We start from the raw sequence: 15,651 nt of genomic DNA on the forward strand, positions 1-15,651 counted from the left end.
AACGTTAAAGTGAACCATTGCTCAGAGGTTTTGCTGCTACAGCCTTACTTGGTCTGGTATGACCAGTAGCTTATGGTGGCTAATGTTAGCAAACTTAAGATACATATTAACTGTTACTATTGTGTGTTTGCTGACTTTATGACTCTCTCTGCTGCCAATGTAAAGCTACATTTTGGCATTTAACATTATCTTGTGGCCAAAGTGTTCAGCAAAAGTTAACATTGTTTCACTTTAAAGCTCCTGAAAACTTAAATCTGTGAGAAGAGCACAGACAAAAACCTAAAAACAGAAAGCTCTGATGTGAAATAACCAAATCTGTGCTAAGATTGAGAAAATTAGTTTTCAGGGCTGTAAAGTCCAGATTCAGGCTGTTCTCAGTTCTTTCATCTCTGTGTGAAGAAAAGAGAAGCTGGAATGTTATTCGCTCCACATTGAGGTTAATCATTGAACACTGACCTATCAAGGTCAATGTTTCAACTCCAAAAACCAAGAAAAGCAGTTGGGCAAAGTCAAAGAGTTAAGACTCTTATGTGCAGATTTCTTTATGATTACAGCAGTAGATTACTGTAATGACAATCATATTTTTTTTAAAAAGCCAACAAGAAAGCTGACAAGCTGGTAAATGCTATGTAGAAAATACAAATTTCACATTATGTACATGTAACATAATTCACATTTAACCTGAAATAAAGATCTACCATCAAAGACAAATCAGTTAATCACACACACACACACACACACACACACACACACACACACACACAACATAAAAATATACCTGAGGCAAATGTTCCACTTTTTGGCTTTGGGCTACTCTCACCTCCACTTTCAGTGCAAATTAACATTAGTTCTTGTTGATCACCACTGGAGTAAAGGCAGTCTGGATCCAGCGTTAGCAGAATATTGTGACAGTCTGAAGGATTATTCATGAAGCTTTGATAATAGAGATTCTGCTGGGTGGATCCACACGGTAAAGCCCCAAACCCAGGCACAGCGGTTCAGTCAATTCAGCCTTGAACTCGTGCAGCTTTGTGGTGACGGTAGAGCCCACGGCACTGAATGTGATGTTGCCTTTCTCAAAGTTAAACATCACCGCTATCCGGTTGCTCTGCAAGGTTGTAGAGAGAGTGTATTTTCTATTGTTGTGGTATGCAAACAGCTTGCCTTTGCCAGTGTGCGTCAGGCTCCAGGACTCGGGGTTGTTTCCGAAGGCGCTGCTGCCTTTGCTCTTGCGTTTGATGCTCTTGTAGGACACAGCGATGTCCCAGTATCCCTCAGCCTCCACTTCCCACCTATGGGTACCGGTGGAGAAGCACTGGGTGGAAAGGACCTGTGGGGCTACATCAAAGCGGCTGCTCGTGCTGGGGAAGCCCCGCTTGGCTTCCACTCTCTCTACTGTCAGGAGGTCAGCGGAGACTCCGAGGAAGGGACTGGCAGTGTCCAGGTCCAGCGTGAGAGTTACTGAGAGACAGACAGACAGAATTTTAATATAATACAGTAGCTTCATGGAAATTAAAAGGCTAATTAAAGACTAAGAATATGGGCTGCTCCAGTTATTACTGTGGCATCTTTGCACTGCCCTTAACTGAGATCATGGTGTTTTTTTGTCCTTGAACTCACCTTACTACCTTTGTTAAACGCTTTTGTCGACAACTGTGTCAGAGAGGTGGTCTTCTTGAGTATTATATAGGTTCAATTGTGTGCTGTCCTTCATGTTACATATTTTCTGGGCAGCAATGCAATGACTGTGTTCACATGCATGCTAGTATCCCTGTTCTGATTGGGTATTTGAGTGTTTTTGTAAGTTCTTTCACATCAAAATCAGCAGTTTCCTGATAGAAACTGGGATGTTGTGGGATTGTAAAAAACCTTATCCAGGTTTCCATGCTCGCAGGAGTTTCCTCAACTCAAGTTATACAGTCAAAAAAAAATGCAAAAAATAAAAACATGATATTGAACAATGTGATGGTCAACATGCTGAAAGAAAAGCAAAAGTCAGACAGCCGTGATGCAGATGAGAGATTTTATTATCACTCTTCCATTACTGAAGATAAGATGGGGAAGTGAAATCTCGAGTGGTAAAAATGCAGCAGAGTCCAGGTAGTCAGAAACCAGACTGAGTTCATCCTCAACTGTTTAGTTAATGCAGTCAGCTCAGAAATGGCAGATGGGCTGGATGTGGAGGAGTCACTGACAAAAACCTGCACTGATGCAGGTGATCAGATACCTGGATGATATTAGGATCATGTAAACAGGGATGTGAATAACCAAGTTTCTCTTTGTTCTGTGGTGACATCATATTTTGAATAAGATCAAAACTAGAGGAGTGTTTCATAAAGCAAGATTACCAGTTGAACCAGGCTTATTTTTAGGAACTTCAGTTATAAAGGATCTCAGTGGACTTGAGTTTATCTCTATTTGCGTCAGTCTGAGCTTACTGTTGGCTAAAAGTTGACTTGCTGTTTATTGCAGTGGTTTTGTTCATTTTTTCCATGGCTGAAAACATCGGTGTTGTCCTTACATGTCAGATTTTTCCACTGTGAATTGATGTGATCTCACGTCTGTGTTTCTAAGTCATCAAAAAAAAAAACAACAACAAAAAAACACCCATGCTTGATCCTATTAGCTCCGAGTTCCCTTTAACAAGCAGCTTAGATGTGGTTCAGTTTGTTAGGCTCATTCAAGACAGGCTTGCCAGAATAAGCCCGGCTTTTCTGAGCCACCTTTATGAAACACCTCTCAGGATAAGACTTGAGCCAGGACACTAGTGTGTATCTAAACATAGTAATAGTTTGCTTATCTGTCTTTATTGTGATACCTTCATCTTCTGTCTCTACTGGATTGAGGCTCTTCATTGGATGATCAACCAAGAGTTCTACATAGAAAAAAAAAAAAGAAAAAGATTATTTGAAGAAATGTCATCGGAATAAACTGAATGATTCTTGAAAAAGCCTCCACATGCTCCCTCACAACTCTTATTTAATACTAGTAAAAAAAGTTGACAGCTCTTGTTTATGGTGTGTGTTTTACTCATTTCGGCTCAGCACCAAGAATAGAGATTGAAATTCTTGCACTATGTACTACCAGCAGGCTATTAACAGTCACATAAACACCAGCAAACATCCTGCTACATGTTGTAATGTGGAATGAATTCATTGTCCATTGTGGTGTGATGTGCTAAACACAATGAATATAGATTGTGAGCTAAAATATGTCGGTATACCATCTAACTCTGCTCTGCAAATGTTGCTGAATTCTCTGTTTTTGATCTCATCAGCGGGCAGCAGTGGGGTCTTGAGGTCCGCTTTCTTACCTGCTATGGTAGAATAGATGTGATGCATACGGCTCTGCTGCTTGTTCAACGCTTCTGTTAGCGTCTGGTTTTCCACAGAGTAGTTGTAGGCTAGTAAAAGGAAAGACAGCTTACTAGGGTTTGATCATGGATATTTGTCAGAGAGCTAATTAAAGATAGCAGAAATGAATCTTTTACCATAATACAGAACGATAAACCACAGACAGAGCAGCACCACTGTGACGCTGTTGAGGGTCGAGTCGACTGGGTTCACTTTCTGCTTCTGACAGGAGAAAAATATATATTAGATCTGAAAAGTGTTAAAAACAAACTAAATCTTCAAAATTACATATTTGAGTGATTAGATAAAGTGTATGTATGTAAATCAAATGTAGGTTTATTAATTATTTTATTATGCTAATGAGAATTTAGGGCTCACTTCTTGTTGGATTTCTTTTTGCAGTTTTTTGACAGAGTCTGTGGATTCCGTAAGTTGCTCCTTGAGCGTGTTAAAGTGCTCGTCCATGTACTTCTGTTGAATGCACACACACACACACACACACACACACACACACACACACAATAGTACCATTAAATACCCTGAAAACCTGGTTCCCAATCATACATATTTCATATAACTAAACATTTAAGTAAGCAACAATTAAAGTTAAAGTTTAAAAAATATATATCATTTGCTCTTACTTATGAGTTTATCACTGAAAAAAAGCTAATCTGCTTCATCAGGACTATGTGAGATGATTAGATTTGACTGACAAACCACCAACTTTACTCAGATTGTGCTTCAAATGTTGCTAAATCCAGACTAACATCTGCTTTGTCCAACAAAGCTTCACTCACTTCGAACTAGTAAGAAGAGCACAGATAAAACAAGAAATAAAAACCTCTCATGTGAAATAATCCAAACTGTTCTTACTTTGTGTTTATGTAAAACCCTGTTGGTTAGTTTTTTCGTGGTCTTTAAGGAGTTAATGAATGAAGTGGTGTGGGGACGGCAGGTGAGAGTCAGTCTCAGATTCTCAGGGACCAGAAAATCCTGTTTCTCCAAAGCAACAGAGCTACAGACAGGCGTGTGGGTAATCCCTCTCCGTTTACAAGAAACTGCTGCTGCCACTTCCTTTTCTTGTGAATCCACCCTGATTTTTTATTGATATGATGTCCTGAAAATGCCACAGTTATTCCAGTTTGAAGAGGGTGATATATATTGTCATAAAAGAACTCTACACTCACAGTCAGTTGTCTCCGCAGGGCAGTGGAGGTCTCAGTAGCCAGGTTGAGCTGCTTGCTCTCCAGGGCGCACATGTTGCAGATGTAGCGTCTGGACATGTTGCAGTAATACCTGAGCACCTCGTCCTCATGCTGCGGGCATTTCCTCTCCTGGAGGTCACCCAGGGGTGTGACCAGGGGGTGTCCCGTGAACACCGGCAGCCTCAGGTGGTCCTTGACGTGCTCTTCGCACAGCGACAACTCACACTTGAGACAAGTTTTCATAGCCAGTGTTGTTTTCTCTGGGCAGCAGTCACAGTACACATTTTTTGTGTGCTCTTCCTGCTCATAAAAATCAGACATTTAAGATGTGGGAAAATGTATGTTAGACACGTGTTCACTTTTAAGGATTAGCTTTAAGATTCCTAAGCATCTTTTAAGTGTGATGATTGTAGTAAGATGTAAGTACCCTCCTCCTCCTGTTCAGCCTGAAGTCCTCAGCGATGCTGGCCAGTGCGTAGCTCTTCTGTACCCCTACGACCTGTCCAAAATATCCCCTGCAGTCGGGGCATCGGAAGGGAAGGTCTGAGGTGTGACCCACCATGCCCTCCAGACAGTCCATACACAGGCTGTGTCCACATGGCAGCTGCCGAGGATCCTTGAAGATGTCCTGACACACTGGACATGTCAGCATTTCCTCAAAGTGGGTTTTCTCTGTATTTGCCATTTTTGAGCCCAGCACCTTTTCAAAAGAGTTCCAGTGAGCATTAAAACAGCAAACAGGAAGGAGTTAAGTGCAAAGTATACACAGCACTCGGTTGCTGCCTTTGTGAACAATATCCTCTATTGTTTGTTTTGAGCCTAACATGGGATCTTAGGAACATATACAGTGTAAAGACGGATCATTTCATACCTTGAAAGCTAAAGTTGGGGAAAGCCCTCAGTATTGTCTGTCGTCTGTCTTCCATGCACCCAGCTCAAAGTGAAAGCACTGCTGAGTTTATATGTGTACTTCCTGTTGGGGCGGAGCCTGAGAGGAGGAGACTCAAGAGTCACTCGTATAAATATGAGATGACCAACTTTAAAGCGGAATATAAAACTACACAAACTACGTATCATTACTATATATTCCAAAATATGACAATTATTTTTAAAACTAGTACTTTTTTGTTTGTTTGTTTTTTAAGTGAGAGGGAAGAAATAAAAGTAAACACCCATGTTTTCAGTTGTTTTGTCTGGTTAAACCTCCTCTGACGTTAAACTAGCTATTTTGAGACTTTGTTGAGGTCGAACTCTGTCAAGACTTTATGACTAAAGGACTCGTCAAGTCAGGTGTGTTTGTTGACATTAATTATGGCTTAGTCCATAAAAGTGTTCCAAGTCCACTGGCCTGCGCCACGAAGCAAGTTCACCATACCCAGGGTGTCTTTTCGGTAGTTGTCTTTGGCCGTCACGAGGCTCGTTATCAACCAGCTCAGTCAGCTCTGGGTTTTCTTATCAAGCGCGTTCATGTGAAAGAGGCGAGCGACACCATCAGACCATGAATGAAATATTTCACATGATATGAGATGAAACGGTGATACAAAGCACCTGCAGAAAACTTCTGTTTTAGGGACAGCAAATGTTAAATTCAACGAAGTGAAATGTAAACGAGCCTGTAATCATACAACAGAATAAGAAGATGTAAAAACACTAGAAATAATTTCCACATATTAAATGTAGGCTAAGGCTTTGAATACATGAAGGAATTATTATATATGACTTCAGTATAGAGTGAATATGTTTTGCTATTTAGTTGGATGATGAAGAATCATTTTGAATAGGCCTATGTCACATAAAAAACGTAAAAGTAATGTCAGACTGTTTCTGCTACTGAAGCAAAGAGAGGAAAACTAGTTAATGTCTGTCTGACTTAAATGTTGCATTTCATGGGAGCTAAGTAACAGTGTGTGTTTATAATAAAAGACAATCTTTCGTTTTTATTTAAAGTTATCATCACACAGGTGTCTCATGTTATTATGAGTTGCATCCACACTGTCAGCTGACACTCCAGGGATAAAATCAACTTTGCACAATTACAATGCTGATAAAATCATCATTATGTGTTTAGAGTCGTAAACGATCTCTCCGTTTGTTAGAAGCTAGAAGTTTTAAAAACCACGGTGGAAATACAAAGCCTGGAACAATAAAATGTTTCCACTGACCTATATAAATATATATTGCTCCTTTTTACTTGTCACTTTATTGTAAACTCACTTTCGTCCATGTCGGGATCCCGTAGAAATGATGACTCATTTTTATCCAGTGATATGATTGGTTAATGGTCAGGGTGGTGACAGTTTGTGATCCTCTGAAGTTAACCTGCTCCGGAGTAGGTTAAATGTTCAGCATTTGTTACCATGGTGATGTACCACCGTCATAACCCTGAAAACCCAGAGTTAAACCTGAAGTTACCTCGCTAACCCCAAACCTGCTTCTTAGCACAGGCCTCTGGTTCCTGCTGTATGGCTTACAGGAACAAATAAATGACACAGAGCCATCAGTAATATCATTGGTTTCGGTTTCTCCAGTGTGTTTGTTACTAATCAGTACAATCACCCAAATCAAGTGGAAACATCTGTGTGTGCTGTTAAACTGTGACCACATAGATTTGTGGAGTTAACTAAACCTCTGGCACCACCATGAGGTTTACATGTGTAGTTTTGAGTGAACATCTCAACGGTTCAATAGATTGCAGTAAGATTTGTAAGATTAATTGTACTTTGTTCACACTCTTCTGACTCTGGAGCCATCATCAGGCAAAAATACTGTTGATTAATAACCAAATAACAGTAAAATTTTATAGGTTTCATCTGTAAAATGTTTAAATGTCCATCATCCTCATCTGTAGAGTAGTTCCTGTTTACTGCTAATTATCAACTTATTTAACATGATAAACTATTAGCATTTAGCTCAAAGCACCACTGTGCATAGGAGATAACACTGATACTAGGACAAATAGCTGTATATTAATAATATGACAGAGCATTTAAACAGAATAACAAAGTATATGCTAATATCACCCACCTGAATATGTGACTGAACATGCAGCACATATGTTCTTCAAATCTTTATTTAACAATAGGAGTGAGAAAATCAATGAAAATTAGCTTTTTTTGTTTTGCACTATAAGCACATTGCTGACTGCACAAACTTAAAACTTGGGCAGAAACGAAACCAACCAAGGTAATAAAGGCACCTGTATGATTATATCAACTTCCTTCATAACCACTTTGTAACAAGGCACTTTTATGCGATGTATACAATTCTTTTATTAATGTCTAGTAAATTATTTACTTACAGTTCAGAGATCAGTTAGAAGCCAATTTACGAACAGCTTTCAGGTTGCCAGGTTGTCTCTAACTGGTGAAGCATTAATAAGGTCAAGTCACTAATAAATGCTCACTTTCTAATAAGCCATCAAGTCTCTAGTTAATAATTAATATATGGTATTAAACCATGGGTTCTGCTGTTGAACTAAATGATTTAATGAAATAATTAACAAAGGGTCATGAGTTTCTCACTTTCTAATAAGCCATTAGCAAATGTTATTAGATCATCTGCAGATAACTGGCAGCTGTTTTCCAGAAGGTCAGAGGTCAAATGTTCCATTGGATTTTTCTGATGAAATAAAGAGCTAAAAAGACAAAGTTTACAAGCTTAATAGAAAGCGGTGGCCTTCCTGCATGCTGAGTGTAATGTGTTGAGGGTTCAGACAACAATACAACTGCATTATCTTTTTTTTTTAATAATACAGAGAGAACAGAAAAACATTTTGAGACAAAAGTTAACTAACATCAGAAGTTTAAAAAGGAAACGGTATCTGCATTGCGGAATAAAAAAAAGTCTTATTTCAACTGTCTTTAAAAGTGGAATATGAGATAACATTGGTTTAACCTTTCACCTTAAAATCATTCATAAAAGTTTTAACATTTAAACCAGATTTCTTATAAAGTCTGCATAATTACATTTAAACATCTAGAACAGGAACAGAAAGAAGTTCAAATATATACAGTAACATGAATATAAAACAAAAGTTGAGAAAGAATAACAGGAATATAGAAATAAAAACCTACACCTGGTTAATGGTGCAAGGTGGGAGAACCTCCTTGCAAACATGTTGCGTTTTTCTCATAAGGTCTAATGCTAAGAAGTGTTGAGTAGTTGACACTCTTGCACTCTGTCCCAGTAATACTATTGGTCCACAATCACAGGAAGCAAAGATATGGCGAGGAATAAGAAACAAAGAAAAAACATCAGTAGTATGTGTTTCTGGAAAAAAAAAACCCATCACACTGCAACCCTCCATATTTTTTATTAAAATAAAATCTTTCTGGAATGACTCAGAGTCTCAGGAATTACTCAGGATTGTGGTTTCTGTTTCTGTTCTTGCTTTAACTTTTCACCACAGTTTTCCACAATAGCCATAAGCCCCTTTCACACATGCACTGCAACCCTGAAATTTTCCAGCCATATTCTAGAGGAGCTGTATGTGTGAACACAAATGTCAACAAATGTCTGAATCAGTTGGACCAGAGTTCCGAAGAATTCACAGCGAGTGAGTGAGTGAGCGAGTGGGTGTTTTGATGACATTTCTATCATCCGGCTGCTGCCAGATAAACACAGCAGGCCGGATGAGCTGCATTGTTTTGACTGGGCCTGAACGTTCTGCTGTGAAGCTAGCGCTGATGGGAGTGAAGACTTCCTGTGAGTCTCATAAAATAAAAGCAGTTTTATTTTTGGTGAAAAGCTTAAAATGCTGAATTACAACTGCAGTGTACTTTACTTTTACATTTTGTGTCGTGCCCCCTGCACGCTCTATCCAGGCGCCAACCCTCGCTAAAGCAAACAGAGTTTTTCCAGTAAGTGAGAACATGTCTGACACGGCAACTCCAGACAATGTCCGGACCTGATTCTCCAGACATTGCCTGGAGTTCATATGTGAAAACGGCTTTACAGTGTTTTGAGTCTGAGGTAGAAAATGGTGCAACCATCATGAGCAGCCACGAGCTGTTATTTCACAGCTAAATGCCAGCAATCGTTCTGAATGAAGGGACAAAGAACCCACACTGGCTGAGTTTGTGTTTCTCCAGATTTCTTGTGATCCTGAACATCTTGCCACATGTGGTGCAGCTGAAAGGCTTCTCTCCTGTGTGAAACCTCAGGTGTGCTTTCAGATTGTCTCGGAGACGGAAGCTTTTGCCACACTGCGTGCAGGTGTGAGGTCTCTCCCCCGTATGGAATCTCAAGTGGCGGCGGAGGCTCTTTCTGAGTGCGAACGTCTTAGAGCACACTGAACACGGGTACGGTTTTTCACCTGTGTGGAAGCGCTCATGCCGCCGGAGAATCTTCCGCCGTTTGAACGTTTTTGTGCAGACGCTGCAAGTGTAGCCGTCACGGGAGTGGGTGACGACCTTCTGGAGCCGCCAGATTCCGTTTCCACATGAGGTGAAGCAGCAGAGGCGATGGCCAGTGTGAAGACCTTGGTGTCGACGGAGATCTTTGGGCAGAGGCCATGGTATTTTGCTGTTAGCACCATCAAACTGAGATTTAACCTCCGTCTCAGGTACAGTGAGCACATTCACCAGTTGAACTGCACAGGGGCGCATCAGCTTTTTGTCGGGAGAGGTCAGCTTCAGTTTCATCTGGAGATGGTTTTTCATGTCTTTTGGCGTGTGGGTCAATTCCCAAACCTTAACCTGTGCTGGAGTCACAGCTCCATCAGATGGGGACGGACTGTAGGCAGTACCCTTAGCGGTGCTGACACAGGCTTGCTGAGGCTCTGCTTGAACTGGCTTCTCTGTATTTTCAGGTTTTGCTGCAGGAGACTCTGGCTTAAGGATCAACGGGCAAACAAACTTCACCTTGTCCCCTGAAGTAACGTCACTTGTGTCTGGCTGGATCACAAGAAGCTTCTGTTTAGCTGGAGAGCTTTGTGAAGATCCATGTCTTAGATCTGCAGAGACTAAAAGAAGATTGCTTTTAATTACACTGTGCATTCCCACCATTTGTTGCTCATTTACTTAACCCATCCCTTCATCATTTTTCCAGAAAGCTTTTTGCTTAGGTGTAATCTGACCGAATACGTCTGGATTGGGTTTATTGATTCCAAATGCAGCAGAAAGATACAGAAATCTCAGTCATTTGCATGATATCTTGTTGGACAGGCGTAGTTAAATTTTGAGGTGTAGCAAATCAAGTCAGCTCAACGCAGCAACACTATCTAACAAACATCCAATTATATTCTCACTGTGCCTCATCTTGCCATGTGTGTATGAGATTACACAGATTAAATATGTATTGATAAAACTCTGAATTAAGTTAGTGCCACCAGTTTATCAGTAGTGGAAATGTGGGTACTTTTGTGTGAAAGGTAAAAAACCTTGGTTAGATACAATGAGGACTGTTTTGATGTGCAGCCTTACATCTTATCTCTGTGCTAATTGACCAAATGGGTGCCAAATTCAAATTGATAAGCAGAGTCTCAACATAAAATGTGCTCGCTTGAGTTTGTAGGTGTTGTAGTTTCCCACAGCTGCCAACAGGTGTTAGTAAATAGACACATTTTACTGCTAGCACCTTTAAACGGAACAATCTGTGGCACTTGTGTAATTTTTATTCTTATTCATTTCGGGAAGCTGAAACTGAACTTTACATTATGTGAAATGCAATGAGTGGGACTTGAGCCTATCCCAGAATGCATTGGGAGAGTCGCCAGTCTATCACATGACTATGTTATGTTCACATTTGCTCGTTTACCTCCAACAGCGTTTTGCACATTTGCAAATTTCTGATCATCTGTATCACTCTTTTTGTTAGAATTTTTACTGTTATGATCAATATTACATTGTCAACTCCTGTGATGAAAAACCTGACAAGCATATATATTTTAGACCCAAAAATGTTTTCTTGTCTTGTTATTGCTTTTATGTAAAAGTACAAACCATACAGAGGACAACGGTTTCTTCATTTCTAGTTGGTAATGACAAGACCAGACCTCAGTGTCTAATGTCTCTTATATGGAACTTCCTCTTGTAAAAATTGCGCATTGTCATCCAAACTCACTGAATGTCAGTGTGTTCCTAGTAGTTTTCCTGTATTTGTTCAGGAATTCAATCCTCGGCAGATAAAAACCCAACAATGTCTGATTTGCATGAACTCTCTACTCTTTACACTTTGGCTGTGAGTTTTAGTCTTGGGCTGAAAATAGTTTATCTCACAGCCTTGTTCCTTACCATGCAAATCTTCAGTTTGTGGATCACTATCTGTTGAGGACCCCGTTTCAAGGACGCTGATCCCCGCCATATCCACAGTCTCTGCCACAACCTGATTAAACAGGAAATACCACAAAAGAACAATGGAGTTTTGAATTATGCTCGTATCATGGTTTATTGAACAGCCATTGAAAAGTCATTCCAACAACTTCCATGTGATGACATGCAGCTATAAAACAAATCAGGCAGCACCAACACCCTAATACATATGCTGCGCTCACAGTATCGCTCTGTGTGTCACTCTCATTTCACTGCTGATTTACATCCCTGTAAATCCTCACTGACCTGTTCCTTCAGGGGCGACCACTCGGGGTCATCACGGCCATTATCTTCAGTAAGGAGGATGTCTGGTGGAATGAGGCACCCCTCCTCCTCCTCCTCCTCCTCCTCCTCCTCATCCCCCTCCTCCTCCCTGTACTCTCTCATACAATCCCCATCTGAGGGGAGTGGGGAACCTGTGGAGAAGAGGGGGGAGGGGTTAAGACCCTAACAGAGGCACATACATTCCTTTACACTGGGTCTGCAGTAACAACAGTTCTCAACTACACATTAACAAATGCACACGGAGCATGCAATGATTATGTGCATACACAGTAACAGTCAAAAGTTGCTTCTAATCATTTGAATGAGAAATGTGTCCAAACTTTTGACTGGTAACGTTACTGTTTGCATCAAACTTCAAATATCCAGACTGCATAAAAATCTGCTAGACATTGTTGCCGATTGACTAGTGTAGTCAAAATTCTTAAAATCAACTAGTCTCTCTAGCCTCTAGACTGCAACCCCCCTCATGCATCTGTTTCTGCAGCCTAGCCATGGACCCAAACAGGAAGTCATAGCATTTAAATGTCCAGAACACATACCAGAAAGCTGTAACTGCGCATTAATGTCTTCGTCCACTTGCACGCCGATGCTGCGTTTTCTGTTTCCTTTCGATAAACTCTCCACGGTTTCATTTTCCTTTCCGTCCTCGGTGCGGCCCAGCTGCACATCCAGAGCCGAGGCTCGGTATCTGCTCTCGAACAGTTTGGTTAACTCCACCGAGGCGACTTTGACCAGCGCAGCCAGAACAGACTCCACCTGCGCCTGGATGTCCACGACGCCTGCCGACATTTTTGGCTGCCGTTGTCGTGCAGGAGTCCGCAACGTTTATGTAAAAAAACTGAATAAAAAGGAAGTTGAAATCTGCAGAGACCTTTATTTAGCTTCCGTCGACAGCCACATGGCTTGCAGAAAGAAGGGGCGTGTCACGCGCAGGCGCGCCAAACTGAAGAGCTGGGACGGGCGGGGCTAAGAAGATGAGACGAACCGACATAAACAAAGATGAAGCTCATTGATGTTGTTTTTCGATCGCTAAAAAATCCCGTATGTCTCACGTTCTCCATTTTTGTCCTTAATTTCTTGTCTCCATCTCTTTTTATTTGGATTTTTTTCAAATCATGGAAGTGTTTGAGATGTCTTACTGTTTTAAGTGTTTTTAAATCCTAACCAAAACAAAGAAAGTGAGGCACAAGAATGCAAATACTTTCATTGTTGGAGGGTACAACAGTTTGAAGAGCAAAACTGTGGCTATTATTATACATGAAAATAGCCATAGTTACATATCCCCTCCAGACATGTATAAAGACAGACAAAAATACTCTGCTTGGAACAATAATGTGTGTCTGACATGTTTTTCCACATATAGCCTATATAATTACCACATTAGAATGGGCCTACTTAAAGTAAGTTGAATATTGGGCCACAATCGACTTGCAAACTAGTTTTGATGTCACAAATAATACTCATAGGCCCACCCCTTAAAATCTGGAAATGTGTAGATGTCTTTTAAAAGTGACAGAAATTACAGGTGGCCATGTTAGGGGTTAAAAAGACAACACAAACCTATCAAAGGTGGAAGTGTCTTTAATACAATTTGCAAAATGTGTCTTCTCCCACTGTAACTTAAGGGCTTCCAGCTGGTGGAGATGTCTTCTGATAAACAGACCCATGACCTCATTAGTTAGCAACTCCGTACACACAAGACTGTATTTATGCTTGACAGATGTGTACACCATTTTCCACAGAAACGTTGGGATTTATGTGCACAGTTCATTGGGAAAATGTGTCCACATCTACAGTATGAGACTGCTTGAGGAAGAACACTAAGCTTTAAAAATATGTCGCAACCTGAACCAGCTGCTATTTCAAACCACATGTGTGTTCTTTTTGCCTTAGTACCGGTATTTGTGTGCAAATTGATGATTAAAGGATAGGTTCACCATTTTTTAAGTCTGTCTTAAAACAATAGTCAGATGCCCATATGAACATTAAAAGAGGTTTTCCTCACTGTAATCATTCCTCCTGTTCATACTGGCTGTTAAAAGATCCCCTTCTGATGTGCTTTCAATGTAAGTGATGGAGGCCAAAATCCAGTGTGTCCACCAGGCCAAGAGCCAGTAATGGGCCTGGGCAGCACTGGTTCACCCAGCCAAGTTTGATCAAAATACATTTTGTAACAATAAATATAAAACATATGTAGGGAAATAAATAAATATAAACTTGATTCATTGCTGACTTGTTGTGTGTGTTGAATTTGTCTTCTGATTAGAAGTGTTGAAATAAGTCGTAGGAAGTCCCAGGACTGTAATTGGTTGCTCTGGGTCTGACACGCAGACCTTCCTGAGCTGCCTTTAGCCAACTTGCTAACTGGTTTTTCAGGTGATGTAACATTAACACTACAACAATGGCTAAACAAAGTTTTTAATGTATATTTTTTAATAAGCAAGAGTTGAGGAAGAAGACACGCCACTGGCTCCATTGACTGAGTCCACCAGACTCATCAGCCCACAATGAGGTCAGCCTGGTCGCTGGCTCCCTGGTGGTATAGCGCTTTTGTCCTTGTCAGCCTATTGCGGGGTCACCCACCAATTTATGTGCAATTTGCGAACCACATTCACAGCCGAATTTGTAGGTGCTTCCCTGCACAGTCAAGAATGGAAAACTGAGATGCTTCTCATCAAAGTGGTATGGATAGTTTTCTTGGTTGGAATAAAGTGTAAGGACGCGGTTTTCTGTAAAATGTGCAGGCTGGTTATTTGTGAACTGAGCGGTACTGAGCCAACAATGGCTTTAGGCTATAATGGAGGCATGAAGGATATGTTATATGTACAATGGGAACACCTTCTCTGTTGTGGGGGTTCATGTTTAGTTGCCACTTTGTGCAGTAAAATAGTTAATTAACAGTGTGCTGCGGAGCTGATGGGCAGCTGTATACTGTAGCCTATTTTAGGTGGGATGGGCTGTAAGAGATTGCACTTTGTCTGTACTATTGTGTACAGCCTTTATAGACTGATGCTCTATTGGTTGAACATTTTGGATAGGCGGTGTTTGGCTGTTATTGCCTTTTTGATGCAGAATGTTGCAAAGTAAACTGGTTGCTGTTTTTTTCAGTTTGTCTATGTTTGTTTGTTTTGGATGGTGGATGGCCCATCCACTTTTGTATTTGCCTACCCAAATTACAATTTCTGCCTACGCCACTAGTGTCCACACAGTCATTTTGTGCAAAAACACATTTAAAAGCTTATCGGAGGCTTCAGCAGTCTGAGTTAATCATACCAAGTGGATATCTGTCACATTTATAGTCTTTTTAGCTTCAGATTCCCTCTTTGTGTTTCCTCAGACAATGTTTTTCTGTTGAGCTGTGGTGGAAGTATAGTAACAAAAAGAGGAACTTTAGATCTAAAAAGACTGTAATGTTGAAAGATATCTACTTGATTTGACTCATTTGGATGGCTGAAGCTTAATATTAGCTTCAGATAAACCTATAAAGTGCACAGAAGG

General features: G+C 40.6%; 2 protein-coding genes across 2 annotated transcripts; both read right to left on the reverse strand.

Annotated features, from left to right (window-relative positions):
• Positions 1-504: 504 nt before the first annotated feature.
• Positions 505-6,874, reverse strand: LOC121909062 (E3 ubiquitin/ISG15 ligase TRIM25-like). The gene is made up of 9 exons (XM_042429437.1): positions 6,773-6,874; positions 5,430-5,546; positions 4,986-5,258; positions 4,541-4,858; positions 3,732-3,824; positions 3,491-3,575; positions 3,314-3,403; positions 2,819-2,875; positions 505-1,461 (listed from the first exon to the last, which is right to left on the reverse strand). The coding sequence occupies exons 3-9, from the start codon at positions 5,241-5,243 to the stop codon at positions 926-928; spliced, it is 1,437 nt and encodes a 478-aa protein (XP_042285371.1). The 5' UTR covers positions 5,244-5,258; positions 5,430-5,546; positions 6,773-6,874; the 3' UTR covers positions 505-925.
• A 1,409-nt stretch (positions 6,875-8,283) lies between these two features.
• On the reverse strand, positions 8,284-13,086 carry si:rp71-1g18.1 (uncharacterized protein LOC559922 homolog). Its single transcript, XM_042429436.1, has 4 exons — positions 12,693-13,086; positions 12,115-12,284; positions 11,791-11,881; positions 8,284-10,520 (listed from the first exon to the last, which is right to left on the reverse strand). The coding sequence occupies exons 1-4, from the start codon at positions 12,940-12,942 to the stop codon at positions 9,580-9,582; spliced, it is 1,452 nt and encodes a 483-aa protein (XP_042285370.1). The 5' UTR covers positions 12,943-13,086; the 3' UTR covers positions 8,284-9,579.
• Positions 13,087-15,651: the final 2,565 nt, after the last annotated feature.

The sequence above is a fragment of the Thunnus maccoyii genome, chromosome 12, assembly GCF_910596095.1.
Source record: "Thunnus maccoyii chromosome 12, fThuMac1.1, whole genome shotgun sequence".
NCBI lineage: Eukaryota > Metazoa > Chordata > Actinopteri > Scombriformes > Scombridae > Thunnus > Thunnus maccoyii.